The sequence below is a fragment of the Ovis aries genome, chromosome 20 (genome assembly GCF_016772045.2).
Source record: "Ovis aries strain OAR_USU_Benz2616 breed Rambouillet chromosome 20, ARS-UI_Ramb_v3.0, whole genome shotgun sequence".
NCBI lineage: Eukaryota > Metazoa > Chordata > Mammalia > Artiodactyla > Bovidae > Ovis > Ovis aries.
The window spans coordinates 19,794,588-19,813,602 of NC_056073.1; the positions used below are offsets into that span (position 1 = coordinate 19,794,588).

Consider the following 19,015-nt stretch of genomic DNA (forward strand, 5'->3'; position numbering starts at 1 on the left):
TCACCAGATGGTCAACACCGAAATCAGACTGATTATATTCTTTGCAGCCAAAGATGGAGAAGCTCTATACAGTCAGCAAAAACAAGACCAGGAGCTGACTGTGGCTCAGATCATAAACTCCTTATTGGCAAATTCAGACTTAAATTGAAGAAAGTAGGGAAAACCACTAGACCATCCAGGTATGACCTACATCAAATCCCTTATGATTATATAGTGGAAGTGAGAAATAGATTTAAGGGACTAGATCTGATAGACAGAGTGCCTGATGAACTATGGAATGAGGTTCATGTCATTGTACAGGAGACAGAGATCAAGACCATCCCCATGGAAAAGAAATGCAAAAAGCAAAATGGCTGTCTGAGGAGGCCTTACAAATAGCTGTGAAAAGAAGAGAAGTGAAAACCAAAGCAGAAAAGGAAAGATATAAGCATCTGAATGCAGAGTTCCAAAGAATAGCAAGACGAGATAAGAAAGCCTTCCTTAGCAATCAATGGAAAGAAATAGAGGAAAACAACAGAATGGGAAAGACTAGAGATCTCTTCCAGAAAATTAGAGATACCAAGGGAACATTTCATGCAAAGATGGGCTCGATAAAGGACAGAAATGGTCTGGACCTAACAGAAGCAGAAGATATTAAGAAGAGATAGCAAGAATACACAGAAGAACTGTACAAAAAAGAACTTCATGACCCAGATAATCACGATGGTATGATCACTCACCTAGAGCCAGACATCCTGGAATGTGAAGTCAAGTGGGCCTTAGAAAGCATCACTATGAACAAAACTAGTGGAGGTGATGGAATTCCCATTGAGCTATTTCAAATCCTGAAAGATGATGCTGTGAAAGTGCTGCATTCAATATGCCAGCAAATTTGGAAAACTCAGCAGTGGGCACAGGACTGGAAAAGGTCAGTTTTCATTCCAATCCCAAAGAAAGGCAATGCCAAAGAATGCTCAAACTACTGCACAACTGCACTCATCTCACACGCTGGTAAAGTAATGCTCAAAATTCTCCAAGTCAGGCTTCAGCAGTACATGAACCATGAATTTCTAGATGTTCAAGCTGGTTTTAGAAAAGGCAGAGGAAACAGAGATCAAATTGCCTACATCCTCTGGTTCATCGAAAAAGCAAGAGAGTTCCAGAAAAACATTGATTTCTGCTTTATAGACTATGCCAAAGCCTTTGACTGTGTAGATCACAAAAAACTGTGAAAAATTCTTAAAGAGATGGGAATACCAGACCACCTAACCTGCCTCTTGAGAAACCTATATGCAGGTCAGGAAGCAACAGTTAGAACTGGACATGGAACAACTGACTGGTTCCAAATAGGAAAAGGAGTACATCAAGGCTGTATACTGTCACCCTGCTTATTTAATTTATATGCAGAGTACATCATGAGAAATGCTGGACTGGAAGAAGCACAAGCTGGAACCAAGATTGCTGGGAGAAATATCAATAACCTCAGATAGGCAGATGACACCACCCTTATGGCACAGAGTGAAGAGGAACTAAAAAGCCTCTTGATCAAAGTGAAAGAGGAGAGTGAAAAAGTTAGCTTAAAGCTCAACATTCAGAAAACGAAGATCATGGCATCTGGTCCCATCACTTCATGGTAAATAGATGGGGAAACAATGGAAACAGTGTCAGACTTTATTTTCTTGGGCTCTAAAATCACTGCAGACGGTGATTGCAGCCATGAAATTAAAAGACACTTACTCCTTGGAAGAAAAGCTATGACAAAACTAGACAGCATATTCAAAAGCAGAGACATTACTTTGCCAACAAAGGTCCATCTAGTCAAGGCTCTGGTTTTTCCTGTAGTCATGTATGGATGTGAGAATTGGACTATAAAAAAAGCTGAGTGCTGAAGAAATGATGCTTTTGAACTGTGGTATTGGAGAAGACTCTTGAGAGTCCCTTGGATTGCAAGGAGATCCAACCAGTCCATCCTAAAGGAAATCTTTCCTGAATATTCATTGGAAGGACTAATGCCTAAGCTGAAACTCCAATATTTTGGCCACCCAATGCGAAAAACTGACTCACTGGAAAAGACCCTGATGCTGGAAAAGACTGAAGGTGGGAGGAGAAGGGGACGACACAGGATGAGATGGTTGGATGGCATCACCAACTTGATGGACATGAGTTCGAGTAAGCTCCGGGAGTTGGTGATGGACAGGGAAGCCTGGCGTGCTGCAGTCCATTGGGTTGCAAAGAGTCAGACATAACTGAGTGACTTAACTGAACTGATTCTGATAGCAAACTAGACAAAGATATCACAAAAAAGAAAACTATAAATCAGTATATGTTATTAATAAAAGATGCAAAATTCCTCAACAAAATACTAACAGACTGAATCCAGCAACATATTTAAAAATCATATGTTTTAACTGAATTATCTCAGTTAAAAGATGTATCTCAGGAATGTAAGGGGGTTGAAACATGAAAATCAGCTAATCTAAAACATCATCATACAAAACATAACATTATATCAAATGAAATAAGCCAGACATAAAGGACCAAGTATTTAATAGCAGCTTTACCCTAAGACTTATTGTATGAGAAAGTTGGGGAAGATGTCTGAGATGAGGCATGAGTGGTGAGGCTAGTGAGATTCTGAGTTGGAAATTCACTAAAGACATCTTCAAAGAAGGAAGAGGCAATCTTCTAAAAGAAAAAAGCATAAAAATCGGAGAAATGGCATGCTGTATCAGGTTATTTCATCCCTTTTAACGTTCTTCCTTTGACAGGATCCTTTGTTTGGGCATTTGGGTATCTCCCCTGATAGCAACTTCCAAAGATCTGTGGCTTCCTCTCCCATTATCTAAATTCTTGAACTGCTATATCATATTTATGAATTGACATGAACTGATTCTGTATAAGCATGGCAAAAAATGTTTGATACATTATAGACTAATTTCAATTCTACAAGAGTCTTTATAAGACTCTTGAAGACTCTTTATAAACTTTTAGTTTATAATTGAAAGCACTGACACAATATAGCTAGTACACTGGTACCTATTTGAAGGTTTTTTTTTGTTTTTTTTTTTTCCTATTAGAGGGGAATGTGTTCATGCTAAGTTGCTTCAGTCTTGTCTGATTCTGTGTGACCGTATGGACTGTAGCCCACCAGGCTCAGCTGTCCATGGGTATTCTCCAGGCAAGAATACTGAAGTGGATTGCCATACCCTGTTCCAGGGGATCTTCCCAACACAGGGATCAAACCTACATCTCTTACATCTCCTACCCTGGCAGGAGGGTTCTTTACCACTAGCACCCCCTGGGAAGCCTGCTGCTGCTGCTAAGTCGCTTCAGTCGTGTCCGACTCTGTGCGACCCCATGGATGGTAGCCCACCAGGCTCCTCCGTCCCTCGGATTCTCCAGACAAGAACACTGGAGTGGGTTGCCATGTCCTTCTCTAATGCATAAAAGTGAAGAGAGCAAGTGACGTCGCTCAGTCGTGTTCGACTTTTAGCGACCCCATGGACTGCAGGAGAATAAAGTGACGTGAAAGTGAAGTCGCTCAGTCATGTCCAACTCTTTGCAACCCCGTGGACTGTAGCCCACCAGGCTCCTCCGTCCATGGGATTCTCCAGGCAAGAATACTGGAGTGGGTTGCCATTTCCTTCTCCAGGGGATCTTCCCAACCCAGGGATCGAACCCAGGTCTCCCGCATTGCAGGCAGATGCTTTAACCTCCGAGCCACCAGGGAAGCACAGTCTCTAAAACAGGAATATAGAAAAAGACAAAAGATTTTGTCTTTCTCCTTTAGAATTGCATTTTAGAGTTCAAGATTCAAACACAGTAAAAATTTTGATTAGTATTATGCTTCTATTGTAGGCTTTGGGTCAGGTAGGCTTCTTATATTATCCCAACCACCACCCTTACTACCTTTCTATTTCTGAAAGACCAGGAATTTGGAGAACACTGTGTCAGGGGAAGACTCTGGTAAGACAAAGGAGAGTATGTGATGATCAAGGATGCATTCCCTTTGTCATCTATAGACACGCAAGCACGCACATTTCCGTTAGATTTGCAGATACGAGCTCCATAAACGCAAGTCATCTTGTCTTACATCCACCACTCTAATATCTCCAGAATCTAACTTGTTAGTGTCGGCGGGACTCAATGATTCTAATGCTCATCACTTCCATGAAATATGACCTAGCAGTGGCCGATTCACACTCAAATCTCAGAGGCAATACGGCTTCTATACCCATGTTGGCCAAGCCAATTTGATTTTTGGCTTCACTTGAAAGGAAGTAGTCAAAATAAGTTTAAAAATCCAAATAAAATATTTTCAGCAATCACAAAGGGGAGAAGGGAATAACTTAATTGTCATCACACCACTTTGCCCTGTTATTATTTTGTGTTCTTCCAAGAGTATCACGTCATTTATTGTTTCTTTTTCACATCAGAATATATAATTTGACATATTAAAGTGGTTTTTTTTTTTTTTTGTAAATCCACTCTCAAACAGGTAAAATAATGCTAAATAAACAAGGACTGGAATTTTCTCCATTCAAGCTTGTGTTTTTGTTTTTTTTTTTAAACAGATGACAAGTGAGGAGCTCAAATCTGATCTAAAATGGCAAAGTAGAAATCTCTACCTGCAGTTCAAAGCCATAAAACCTTTTAAAATTATAACATTCTAAAAGTTCCTTTGGAACTAACATCCATATCCCATTAGTACAGCTAAGTAGCATAAGGAATATGTACCATATTACTTTTATAAAATCTGGAAAATCCTGAATTCCAAAACTATGGACTTGGGGTTCAGTTGAGGCAATGGGCCAGGAGATTAGAAGAAAAGCCCTGTGTACTACACTTGTGTTTAAACAGGAAAGTTGGGCAAATTATAATCTCTCTGTTTCATTATTTGGAAACAAGGGAGTTGGTCCAGATGAATTCTAAAACCTTGACAGTAATTAAATTCTAAGATTCTACCTGATCAACTTATTTTTGAAACATATAAATAATGTTCAATTTGGATTATTTTGAAATTCTATTAAATTATGGGCATTTAACTTTGCCCAGAATACGTGACAAGCACACATTATTAGATGTAACTGCAATTATGCAATTTAATTCAGTGTTAGTACCTGCTGTGCCAAATACAGACGATATGCCTTCCATAATGGTCCTGTGGATATTGGGATGAGAGAGGACAAATGCAAATGTCCAAAATGCAACCTTGAAAAGAAAAACATTTGTCAAAAAATATAACCTTCTTTGAATGTGAACAAAAGAATACATAGGATTAGCCACAAACAGTTAAAATATTGAAGTTAAACTTAAAAACATGTTAGTAAAGAGTATCTTTGAAAACAACTGGATGTTATGAACAAAGAGATGTTATATATCTCTGAGGGGTTAACTTTACAATTTTATTCTGCCACTTTACTATATTGTTTATACAGAGTAAACTATCTTCACTACAAAAATAATGGGAAAATCAGGATTTTTTATTTTACTTATATACAGTATAAAATATTATACCAGCGCATATTCGAATTTTAGAAACAACAAGTTATGACACTTAAGCAAGTTAGTCCAAAACAAAGACATTTTTAAAGATTCAATCTCTTTGAAACACAAATAAATTAGCAAATCATATACTCTGCAAACGAAACACGGTAATTTTAAATAAGCTTCAGAAACTATATGTAAAACCTCATAAACTTAATACCAAAAATTAGGGTTCTTTCACACCCCATTGAGCAAGGATGCTTGCAAGTTTATAGAGTATTACTGAACACAGTATGTTTGCAAGTTCTCGCTCTAGGCCAAACAAAATTATTTCACATCTTTCCTCATTGTGGTATAATAAAATAGCACAACCAAGAAAATACTACCAACCAATAAAATTATACTGCTAAACATCAAAGACATACAGATGGCTAACAAGCACATGAACAAGAGGCTCAACATTACTAATTACTAGAGAAATGTAAATCAAAACTACAATGAAACATCCCCTCACACTGGTCAGAATGACTGTCATCAAAAAGTCTACAAATAGCAAATGCTGGAGAGGATGTGGAGGAAATGGAACCCTTGTACACTGCTGCTGCGAATGTAAACTGCTGCGGCCAGTACGGAGAACAGTATGGAGGTTGCTTATAAAAATAAAACTAGAACTATCATAGGAGCCAAAAATTCCATTCCTGGGTATAGATCCAGAAAATATGAAAATACTAATTCAAAAAAACACATGTACCCCAATGTTGATAGCAGCATCATTTACTATAGCCAAGACATAGATGCAACCCAATCACCCATTAACAGATGATTGGATTAAGAAGATGTAGTACATATATACAATAGAATATTACTCAGCCATGAAAAGAATGAAATACTGCCATTTGCAGCACCATGGTTGGACCTAGAGAATATTGTGCTTAGGGAAATAAGTCAGACAGAGACAAGCAAATACTGTATGATATCACCTGTATGTAGAATCTAAAAAGAAAACAAAACAAATGAATGTACAGGAAAAACAAACATAGATATAGAAAGCATGGAGAGAAGGCAAAGGATAACAGATACAAATTACTAAGATAGATAAGCAACAGGATGTACTGGGCAGCACAGGAAATTATACCCATTATCTTGCAATAACATATCATGAAGTATATGCTGAAAAAATACTGAATCACTATGCTGTACACCTAAAACTATAACAATATAGTAAATAAACTACCGGAGTGGGTTGCCAAGACCTCCTCCAGGGGATCTTCCCGACCAGGGATTGAACCCACATCTCTGGTGTCTCCTGCACTGCAGGCAATTTTCATCTACTGAAGGGCCTGGGAAGCCCCAAATAGACTACAATTCAATTGAAAAACAAAAAAATTTTCCCTTAGTTCAGGTAGATGCTTTTGCTTCTATTTTAGATTACATATTAAAGAAAAAATACCAAATCATTAACAGAAGCTTGCATTTCCCTTTCATCCTTTTTTTTTTTTTTTTTTGTAAACACAGATTGTGAAAGAATTTATCTAGGAAAACCAATCCTGAAAAGACTCCGATGTCTAACACTTTATGTCATTCAAGTTTTTTTGTCCGTCCTGAGAATGCTAAGCATCTTTAAATGATCCCAATGCTCCCCTCTGTGGTCAGAAGAGGAAGAGCAGCAACTGAAAGGAAGTGCTTGTGTTTAGTCACTCAGTCGCATCCAACTCTTTGCGAGCCCATGGACTGCAGCCTGCCAGGCTCCTCCGTCCATGGGGATTCTCCAAGCAAGAATATTGGAATGGGTTGCCATGCCCTCCTCCAGAGGATCTTCCCAACCCAGGGATCGAACTTAGGCCTCCTGCATTGCAGGTGGATTCTTTACTGACTGAGCCACCAGGGCAGTGCTTGCTAACTGCTAAGTCGCTTCAGTTGTGCCTGACCCTGTGCGACCCCGTAGACAGCAGCCCACCAGGCTCCCCCGTCCCTGGGATTCTCCACGCAAGAACACTGGAGTGGGTTGCCATTTCCTTCTCCAATGCATGCAAGTGAAAAGTGAAAGGGAAGTCGCTCAGTTGTATCCGACTCTTAGCGACCCCATGGACTGCAGCCTACCAGGCTCCTCTGCCCAAGGGATTTTCCAGGCAAGAGTACTGGCGTGGGGGTGCCATTGGAAGTGCTTCAGTTCAGTTCAGTCGCTCAGTCGTGTTCGACTCTTTGCGACCCCATGAATCGCAGCACGCCAGGCCTCCCTGTCCATCACCAACTCCCAGAGTTCACTCAGACTCACGTCCATCGAGTCAGTGACGCCATCCAGCCATCCCATCCTCTGTCGTCCCCTTCTCCTCCTGCCCCCAAACCCTCCCAGCAGCAGAGTCTTTTCCAATCAGTCAACTATTCACATGAGGTGGCCAAAGTACTGGAGTTTCAGCTTTACCATCATTCCTTCCAAAGAAATCCCAGGGCTGATCTCCTTCAGAATGGACTGGTTGGATCTCCTTGCAGTCCAAGGGACTCTCAAGAGTCTTCTCCAACACCACAGTTCAAAAGCATCAATTCTTCGGCACTCAGCCTTCTTCACAATACAAAACCAAATTCCATCCTACTCATTGCTGTCCCCTTTGTGACAGTAAACTGATACTGTGGGGATAAACACGGCACTGTCTACATAAGCAAAGTGAACGGAGAATTGAGGCCTCTACAAGCCCAAGACCCACTCACTTTGTGTGATGTATTCGGATTAGGACACACTTACCCAAGATAGCAACTAGTTCATTTTCAGAGGAAACATGCTCAGTGAGCTCTCATCACCTTCTCCCAACACGGGCCCTTTCTCCATTATCTATAGGGGAAGTGCTGAATTACTGGAATTACTGGATTTAATTAATAGACACTCCATACTCAATCCATCTTTTTAAAAAATTTATCGTATTGAAGTAAAATCAATTTATAATGTTGAGTTAATTTCTGCTGTACAGCAAAGTGATTTAGTTGTATATATTTGTGTATATATATGTATATATGAGGGTGCATGCATGCTCAGTTGCTGCAGTCGTGTCCGGCTCTTTGTGACTGCATGGACTGGAGCCCACCAGGCTCCTCTGTTCCTGGGATTCTCCAGGCAAGAATACTGGGGTGGGTTGCCATTTCCTCCTCCAGGGGATCTTCCCAACCCAGGGATTGAACCTGTGTCTCTTGTGTCTCCTGCTTGGCAGGTGAATTCTTTAACATTGATCAACATGGGAAGCATGTATACATGTGTATACAACTAAGCCACTTTGCTGTACAGCAGAAATTAATACAATATTACATATATTTTCATATGTTTTCCATTAAGGTTTATACAAGATATTGAATATAGTTCCCTATGCTATACAGTAGGACTTGTTAATTAAAGACTCAGAGTTCAAGTGGGGGAAAAATACATCTTAGTAATACTGCATATATTTTCACTTCTACAAAAGAGGGGTTTAAAGTTTTATGTGGTTAATTGCAGTTTTAGAGATTGACTAAAATTGGCTATTACTCATTTTTAAAGCAAACTCAAGGAATTCAGTTAAACTATAAATGGTTGTACAGTGGTGTTAGTTACTGTCTTTGATGCCTCTTTTCTTAACAGATTTTCTTCTAAAAATCTATATTATAGTCTACATAAAATCTTTTAAATTTAAAAGATCACTCTTTTAAACAGAAAGGCACAGAGAAGAGCAATGGTGCGTAACAGGTTTATACACACGACTGAGTTAACGAGTAAGAATATATGACCCTGGGATTGTCGTGCACCACATTTGGCAAAAGAGTTCAACACTTCTCCCAAAAGTACCAGTTCACGTTTTGTCAGAGGGGTCACATACATGGTAAGGGCTGGGGAAAAAGAAGGACCACTGGACTCACTGAGCTTCAGAAGCAGCCACCAAAATGCCTTTCCATCATCTTGAAAAGGTAAGAACACAGGAAAGAAGAGATGGGGAGGAAAGCTCTGCCTGTTGAGTCAGGGACAAGATGGACTGAGCATGTTTTTCAGCCTCCTTTGCTTTTCCATTCAGAACTAGATTTACTAGGAGGCGTCCCCGCTTATCCAGTGGCTAAGACTCTGAGCTCCCGAGGCAGCGGGCCCAGGTTGGATCCCTGGTCTGGGCATTAGCTCTCATATGCCACAGCTAAGAGTTCGCATGCTGCAACTGAGGATTCCACATGGCATGACCAAGACCGAAGATCCTGTGTGCACAGCTAAGACCCAGCACAGCCAAATTAAAACAAACCAACCAACAGAGGAAACACTTAACAAATATTGGTGGAATCTCTACAACCAGCCAGCCAGTCTTCCATCAACCACGGTAAACACAAAACTTACAGAAGGCATACTTCCTGCCCAAAGGACTCTCACATCTGTTCAAAGTATGAGAGAGATACAAGAGAAAAAAATGAGCTAAATATACAGGCAGCAGATGGCACAGACAATAAATGCTGTGGGAATTGAGTGGGGGATGGGGAGGGGTGGAGGATCGTCACGACTGAAAGTGTTTAGAAAGAGCTTCAGAGAAGCAGATTGAAAAGGTAAAATGCCAACTTTTGAGATTGGTTTGGAACAATGTTCCTGAAAAGTTTATTTGGTAGTCAGGAATTTCTTGGACTTTGGATTTGGGTTTCCTATAGAAATAATTTCATAAATTGTGGTTAATATCTTGGACCAGTCCACCGAAGTTCACCAAGACCTTGGTCTCATAAAAGAGCCTCCTGGTGCCCCGTACCAAGCCCATCTGATGCCTGAGCTCTGAGTTCCATGGACCTTGAGACACAGCAGAGAGTAGAATTTGATCTAGGCACCAGGGAAGCACAGGCCCCATAATCCACACCTCTGGCAGGGCTTTTGGAGGCTCTCCAGGCCACTGCTGGGAACAGCAGCAGCTACTCCCACCCTAGGGCATCAGAGAGGTCAAGTTTTGGACGCCAAGGCAGTTCATTATTAGTGGGCCACTGAACAAAATGACTGATTGAAACAATGGTGTTGCTTTTTATAAGAAAGAAAGTGAATGCTTTTCGAGCCAGGGACTATAAGGCACTTTCCACTCCTTAAAAACATAATGCTCACAATATCCTATGAGGCAGATAACATTCATCCTATCTTATAGATATGGACACTATGGCTCGCAGTTAAACAATTGGCCCACTGTCATATGGCGCTGGGATTTGGCATTGGTCTTGACTCGAAAGCCAGTTCAGGGTCTCTGCCTGCACGCCAGCTGCCTCTTGGAAGTGCCAACAAGAACCAGTAAAGACAGAACTTTCACTGATCGTCAGACACTTGCTTTCTGAAATTATTGATTTAAATTCTTTCACACCAGTGCCAGGAACAGATTCCAAAAAAACTGACTTCCCCTGGGTCAGATCAATGGGGCTTTGTGTCCCTTTCTTCCAGGGGGTCCTTTCTAATGAGATCTTGAAAATTAATCCTATGACAGGAGTGACTGTTTTGTTGCTGCTTGGGGAGTTGCTTTTGATATCTGCCTTTTAGTTTTGCTATAGCTTCATCAGTTTCCAAAAGAACTGCGTAAGGAAAAATCAGAGAATAGTATTAGAGGTACGTAAAGAAAGGGAGAGGGTAGACTATTTTTACTTTCTCCTACCCTAGATGAAATATATATTTTAGTGACTGACACACACTTGAACAGAGAAGCCAGAATTTCTATTTCTGCTCTTTACAGAATCCACCTGCAGTGCAGGAGACCCCGGCTTGATTCCTGGGTTGGGAAGATCCACTGGAGAAGGGATAGGCTACCCACTCCAGTATTCTTGCGCTTCCCTTGTGGTTCAGCTGGTAAAGAATCCACCTGCAATGTTGGAGACCCCAGCTTGATTCCTGGGTTGGGAAGATCTCCTGGAGAAGGGAACAGCTACCCACTTCAGTATTCTGGCCTAGAGAATCCATGGACTATATAGTCCATGGGCTCGCAAAGAATTGGACATGACTGAGCAACTTTCACTTTCTTTATAATGGGTTACAGGAAACCAAAACATTGATACTTAGAAAGCCTTCCACAACTTTTGCCTGAGGAAGGAGTAACAAATAATACTTAACACATCTTATTTCTATTTGTTAGAAGAAAAAAAAGAATACATTTAACATTATACATGGGTTAAAAGTTCCTGTTTAGTAGAAAACAAACACATAAAAAGTTTAACCTTTAAACTCTCAAATTATATAAGTGCAACTTAAGCTAACATAAAATCCTCCTGACACAGGAAATGGTTGTGCATCAATCATCAAGTGTCAGACAAGTCTTGTAGCGTTATTCTAATTCATAACAGTTTTAAAAGGAAACAGTTCAAAAATCTCTGTTCTCATCCCCGTCACCTGAACTTCTAAGAGGGGCTCAGTGCAACTACATTTTTGTGCAAACAACGAGGCTTATAGGGAATACCTGCTTTCCTTCTGAGAGTCTGGAATGTCGATGATGCTAGGCAGAGGGCGCTTTTGTGATCAACGCCCCCAAGAAAATCTTGGACACTGAGTCTCTAATGAGCTTCCCTGGTTCATAACACTTCCCAAAGTTTGTCACAACTTAATTGCTGGAGGAATGATATGTATCTTGCGTGACTCTGCAGGGAGAAGACTCTTGGAAGCTTGCACCTGGTTCTCCCTGGACTCCATCCTCCCCAGCTCCCCTTTTTCCTTTGCTGATTTTGCTTTGTATCCTTCTGCTATGACAAATCTTATCTGTGACTGCAAAAGGAAAAAAAAAAAAAACACAACTCCTCTTTCTTTAGAAGTATGGTGAGTTCTAATGTCACCAGCTCCACTCATGGACAAGCTTCAGGTCTACATCATCCCAACAGAAATGATACACGGAAGGAGAACGGGTTCAAGGGAAGACAAAGAACTCATGATCCCTGGGTAGCAGCTGGTTTATCTCCCTGAATCCTCACAATAATCTTGTAGAAAAATGAGAGTTACGGATTATTAAAAGGCTCAAATCTAGGACCATACTAGGAGTTTTACTATCCCTTTTTACCAATAAGAGAATGGAGGATCAGAGTCTGTTACCTCCATAAGATCCTATGCTGTGGCTAGGATACCTGGATTCAGCTCAATTTTAACTGAACTACCCATTTATCTACTCTCTCCCCAATAAAAGGCAGGGGTCAAGACTTACTCATCTTTGCAGCACTGATATTAAGCATGTTGCCCAACATAGGAAGCACAGAAATGCTCCACACACAAGTGCTGTCACATCTGACCCCAAAGTGCAAATTCTTCCCTTAGCCTCTTGCATGCTGCCTTACGAAGAACAGAGTGCACTTCAGGTCTCTGCTGTGCCTCCTCTGTGATCTTAACAGATTTCCTTAGGCACTTAGTTTTGTTTTCCTATCTCACAACCAAATCCATTACAGTCATTTTCTGCCCCATAACATGTGAAAAAAAATTTTTTTTTTTAATTTTAAATTCCCTAGTAAAGAATCTACCTGCCAATGCAGGGAGACACAGGTACCATCCCTGGTCCAGGAAGATCCCACAGGCCGTGGAGCAACGAAGCCCATGCACCACAGCTCCTGAGCGGGTGCTCTAGAGTCTGGGAGCTGCTGAAGCCTGCATGCTAGAGTCTGTGTTCTGCAGCAGGGGAAGCCACTGTAATGAGAAGCCCACACACCTCAACGAGAGAGTAGCTCCCGCTCTCTGCAACCAGATAAAAGTCCGCACAGCAGCAAAGACCCGACACAGCCAAAAATAAAGGGATAAATAAATAAATGATAAAAAAGGAAGAAAAATGAAGGGAAAAACTGAAAGCACAGTAGACAGAAATGCATGCCTGCCTTTACTAATATACTTACAGGGACAGTATTGGACAGAGAAGCCCAAAGTAGTAAGAGCCCATAATTAGGACTCTTCTGTTCATTTGCTTCCATCTCTAGGAGGTCCAGTACAGCCTGCATTACTGTCTGTTTAAAAAGAAAAATATTGTCAACCCAGAGCTATGTGACCAAGACTGATATTAATAAAGATCATCTTTCTTGAATCTGAAAGATACGATTTTTGCTATTCTTAGGTTTGCAATTTCAGGCATGCTAAGGGATTTACATACTTACTGGTAGAATAGTAATTGGAAGTAGGGACTCCGGGGTTCAATACTTTTACCACATTGGTTCAAATCCTGGCTTAATTTTTTAAACACTTTATTTTTTAGAGCAGTTACAGGTTTCCAATAAAATTGAGAGGAGAGTACAGAAATTTCTCATATAACCCTTACCCCCACATCTGTATAGCTTCTCCACTGTTGTCAGCATCACTTATCAGAACTGTACATTTTTTTTTTTTTACCAAAGATGAAACTAAATGGATATATGATAATCATCTAAAGTGCATAGCTTACCTTAGGATTCATTCTTGGTGTTGTAAACTCTATGGCTTTGGACAAATACATAATGACATCTATTATCATTACAGTATCACACAGAGTATTTTCATGTCCCTAAAACATCCTCTAGGCTCTGTCTACTCATCTCTGCCCAGTCTCTAACAATCTTTCTACTTTCTCCATAGTTTTGCCTTTTCCAAAACGTTACATAACTGGAATCAGACAGTACATAGCCTTCTCATATTAGCTTCTTTCACTTAGTAATATGCATTTATGGTCCCTCCATGTCTTTTCATGGCTTGATAGCTCATTTCTTTTCAGCACTAATATTCTATTCTCTGTAGGTAGCACAGTTTATCCATTTACCCACTTACCAATTGAAGGCATCTTGGTTGTGTCTAAATCAGTATATTATAAATACTGCAATACTCTAGAACTATGCAGAGAACTGGCATTTGACATGGACGGTGCCAGGTCAGATCAGGGCTACATCCAAGGCCACCTACTGTGGCTGTTCTCAGGTCATCACACAAATTCCATGAAAGCATTTCCTTCATTGGAAGGTTTCCCAGATTTGCCTCTGCCAGTGGTCATCTCCATCACCATGAAGAAACTCAGACATTGTAACATTGCCAGTAAACTTACTTGTGCACTGTGAATCTTAAATAGGCAATAGAAATAAGAGTAGTCACTGCTTTGGAAGGCAAGTACTGTTTTAAGGGCTTCACAGGGATCAAAGTATTCAATGCTCACCCCAGCTCCAAGGAGTAGATCTGTTCTTTTCACTGTTTTACATTTGAGGAAATGAAGGTACAATTAAGTTGGGGAACTTTGTTAGAGACATACAGATTGTCACTGGTTGAGCTGGGATTGAATCCTGGGAGTCTGGCCCCTGGCTCCAGTGCCCATAATCTTAGCTACTAGGCTATCTGCCCTTTGAAAGTGAAAGTTGCTTAGTCATGTCTGACTCTTTGTGAGACTCTATGGACTATAGCCTGCCAGGCTCCTCTGTCCATGGAATTCTCCAGGCAAGAATACTGGAGTGGGTGTAGCCATTCCCTTCTCCAGGGTATCTTTCCAATCCAGGGATCAAACTCAGGTTTCCTGCATTGCAGGCAGATTCTTTTCTGTACTATCTGAGCCATGAGGAAAGCCCTTTAGGGACAATCTTAGCCACTAGGCCTATGCTGCCCCTTGGAGACTCAATCCTTAACTCATGGATTAGGGATTTGGAGAAGTGCACTACGCTAGAATGCAGTGGTTTTTCTTCAGATTCTATAATATGGAAAACACCAATTACATCACCATCAAAGTAAACACATGACTAGAGGCTGTTCCTATTACTTACAAAGAATGTAAAAGTGATTTCAAAAGTGATTAACCCTGGCTTTCTGGTTTTAACAATCCCCTGTTTTCCAGGTATTGAAGTTGTTGTGAAAAATAAATGAGTAATGAATTTGTGAGATGTGTAATACTATGGCTGGGACACAATAAGCACCTCATAAATGTCAGTGATGTCTTATTGTTTTTGTAACAATGGATTAGCAGGTTTGAAAATAATTTACGTATAAATTTCATTTACTCCTGATTTCTATCAGATTTACAATGCAAGTTGTTATGGTACAAAGTTAATATTTCATTGAAAAATCCTACAGATATATTTCATTCTCTTGATAGGCTATTCTGTAGCACAGTCTTTTTAAATAAAAACATTAGTTTAATATATATCTAGAATAACATGGGAGAAGTCATTCAAGTTAAAATATGATAAAATTATGATGTGATAAGAGTATGTATAATATTTAAAAAAAAATCTTCTGCTAGTCTTTTGCTTAACTAGGCCATTGAGGGACTTCCCCAGTGGTCCAGTGGCTAAGACTCTGTGCTCCCAATGCAGAGGCCCTGGGTTCAATACCTGGTCAGGGAACTGGAGCCCACATGCTGCCGCTAAGACTCGGTGCAGTAAAAAAAAAAAAAACAAAAAAACAAAACCTAGGTCATTGAATCCACTTATACAGTAAAAGACAACAAAATCTTTTATTTCCTTCTTAGCCCATGTTTTTAAAAAAATTGTTGGTATAAAGACATAAACTCTGTGTGAACACTGCTGGAGGGAAACAGAAACATTTTTTTTTTTTGAAAAGTTAAAAATTCCCTAATTTTTTATTTCTGGTACCACTACCACAATTTACAGGGCAATATACCTGATGTAACAAAAAGAAAAAGACAAAGCTACAACAGATAAAAGACCTCAGGAATGTAACATCTAATTGACATTACATTGCATTAATCAATAGCTGCACTTTTTGCAAACTGTGGGTATAACAGTCCGGTACAGAAGGGTTTCCTGTTTAAGCTGCAGTAACTTTTCTGACTATAGATCATCGTTCCTTCTGTGGCAGATTTTTACAGTTTCTCTAACGCATTTGGGATGACTGTCTCAAAGTAACTTGCAGCTCTCCTGATAACTTCTTGCTCTCTCTCATACTAAGAACTGTAGCCCTTTTCTTCTGAGTTTTTAGAATTTTCTGCTACCATATCCACCACTTCCACCACCAGATCCATAACCGCCACCATAGGGACTGCCGAGCTTCTTCCACCAAAACTGCCCCCTTTCATGGGTCCATAATTTGATTGCTGTTGTCCATTATAATTTCCAAAATCATTATAGTTTCCACCACCACCATAGTTACCTCCAAAATGTCCTCCTTCATCGTAACCATCATATCCTCCACCACGACCACCATATCCACCACCTTGGTTTCCATATCCTGGTCCACCACCGCCATAGCCTCCTCTACTACCATAAGCAGGACCACCGCCACAGGTGCCACCATCACCTCCAAATCCATTATATCCACCATCACCTCCTCCATAACTCCCTCTGCTGCCACCACCTCCATCACCATAGCCTCCTTTTCCACCAAAGTTTCCACCACGGCCAAAGTTACGTCCACCACCTCCAAAGTTTCCTCCATGACCCATAAAGTTGCCAGATCCATCTCCACAACCTCTTTGTCATCCAGCAGATTGCATCTCTTGTTTAGAAAGGGCCTTTTAAAAAAAATGAAGTCACACAGCTCATGAGTGTTCAAACTGAATTCGGTCCCAGCCATAAACACTGAATAAGCTTCACCAAAGTTCAAAATTTGTCTTTATTCAAAGGGGAAGCTCAAGTACTTATGGTTAAAGTACCTCATTTCTTCAGAGTAAGAAAAATAAATGCTATTCTAGAATTACTGTCAGTGGGGAGTTTTAAGTGAAGTGAACTGAAAGTCATTCAGTCATGCCTGACTCTTTGAGAGCCCATGGACTATACGAAGTGAAGCGAAGTGAAAGTCACTCAGTCCTGTTCGACTCTTTGTTACCCCATGGACTATACAGTCCATGGAATTCTCCAGGCCAGAATACTGGAGTGCATAGCCTTTCCTGTCTCCAGGAGATCTTCCCAATCCAGGGATCAAACCCAGGTCTCCCGTATTGCAGGCGGATTATTTGCCAGCTGAGCCACAAGGGAATCCCGGGAAGTTTTAACTGGGGCATTAAAACCCCTGTTTTATAGGCTCCTACATTACAGATCTACTTGGGTCCAGCTTTTATACACATATGGTCTTGCCTCTAAATCCCGGAAAATAATGCAAAGAAAAATGTGTCTAGATCTGTTTGTAAAATAGAATTCTTAGCTGAGACAAAGTTTGTCAGTGAAGGGCATCCCAGTCTAACTTCCTTTCCTTTTGGCTGTGGACTGTTTAATTCTGAATAATGTATATATGGTGATTATATATTTTTTGTACTTTACTGTATTATTATTTTTTTAAAAGAAATAAAAGGGGATGTGATTTCCCCCCTTTTCTGTCTTTTCAGAAATGCCTTGCAGAATATAATGACAGCTTATGATATACAGCAAAGATTGTTTGCATTAAATAATTTAATTCTCCAGCTGTCCTGGTACCCAATCTAACTTTCTATCCCATCTATTCAAGAGGGAGATCCCCAAACATTCACACATTCCCTTTTTTTTTCCTAAAGTGAACTTCCCCTCCAATTTAAGCAGAGTTGTTTAAAATAACACTTGCTATTGTTAACTAAAAGCAAATGAACAAAAATATTTGATATCATCTTTAAGTGCTAAAAGATAAGAAGTGATTTCTTCAGTGATGATAACAATGATAAATTCTTTCATAGTCTTTACTCTCTTCCAAGAGCTTTCCAAATATTAACTCACTGGATCCCACAACTCTAAGAAGTAGGTGACAAAACTTGAGACCAGGAGGTCAGGCACCACATCCAAGGTCACAGAGCAGTGATTGGATTTGAGTCCAGGCAGTCCAGGCCAAAAGGAAGCCCAGCCTCTGAGGGTGAGTCTGGAGAATCGGGTAGTTTTCCAAAGCTTCCAAGGATTCTAATGAGCGGTCAGGACTGAGAATCATGCATTAGCAAGCATCAGAACCATCTGGAAGGTGCATTACACCACAGATGGCTTGGCTCCCAGGGTTTCTGCCTGAGTGGTTCCCAGGTGATGTTGGTACCATCGGTCTAGGGACCACACGCAGAGAACAATAGATGCAGGTCACTTAGAAGGGTGACTGCTGGCGCCTTGCTCTTTAAGTTTTATATCATACTACCTGGTTGCATTTGAGGAGAGAAACAATGAGTGGTGGTGAGCTCAGGGAAAAAAGTCAGCTCTGTCAAGCTTTATTATCTTTGCCTAACTGGCTGTAACTCCCACCGGAGACTGTTGACACAAACAACTCTATAATCAATGGGTGTATGCTAAATCACTTCAATCGTGTCCGACTCTTTGTGACCCTATGGACCGTAGCCTGCAAGCACCTCTGTCCATGGGATTCTCCAGGTAAGAATACCGGAGTGGGTTGCCATGCCCTCTTACAGGGGATCTTCCCAACCCAGAGACTGAACCGGCGTCTCTTACGTCTCCCTCATTGACGGGCAGGTTCCTTACCACTATGCCATCATAAATAATCAATTCAAAAAGAAACTCAGACTATTGCATTATCTTATTATTTATCTGTAGTCTCAGTTTTTCCTTTATGGAAAATAGGGTTAAGTCCTCCCTCCCTGTTGTGAGGATGTAATAATAAAATAACGTATGTAAACATCCAACACAGTGGATGGCAAAATGGTATCTAACACATTTCATGATTTTTAGCAACAACAACAACAACGACAAAAAAAGCTAAGGAATACTT

At 40.5% G+C, this 19,015-nt stretch overlaps 1 protein-coding gene across 5 annotated transcripts in view; it reads right to left on the reverse strand.

The window, feature by feature from the left end:
- The window catches only part of LOC101120701 (24-hydroxycholesterol 7-alpha-hydroxylase), a 99,445-nt gene that overhangs the window by 63,262 nt on the left and 17,168 nt on the right, over positions 1–19,015 (reverse strand). For 3 of the 5 annotated variants that reach the window (XM_027958406.3, XM_004018866.6, XM_042237366.2), the window contains 2 exons: positions 13,282–13,389; positions 5,100–5,190 (listed from right to left, as the gene is read on the reverse strand). In XM_027958406.3, coding sequence (XP_027814207.1) covers positions 5,100–5,190; positions 13,282–13,389 — 199 coding nt within the window. The remainder of the gene's footprint in view (positions 1–5,099; positions 5,191–13,281; positions 13,390–19,015) is intronic. The other 2 variants (XM_060403217.1, XM_042237365.2) reach the window with 1 other exon arrangement.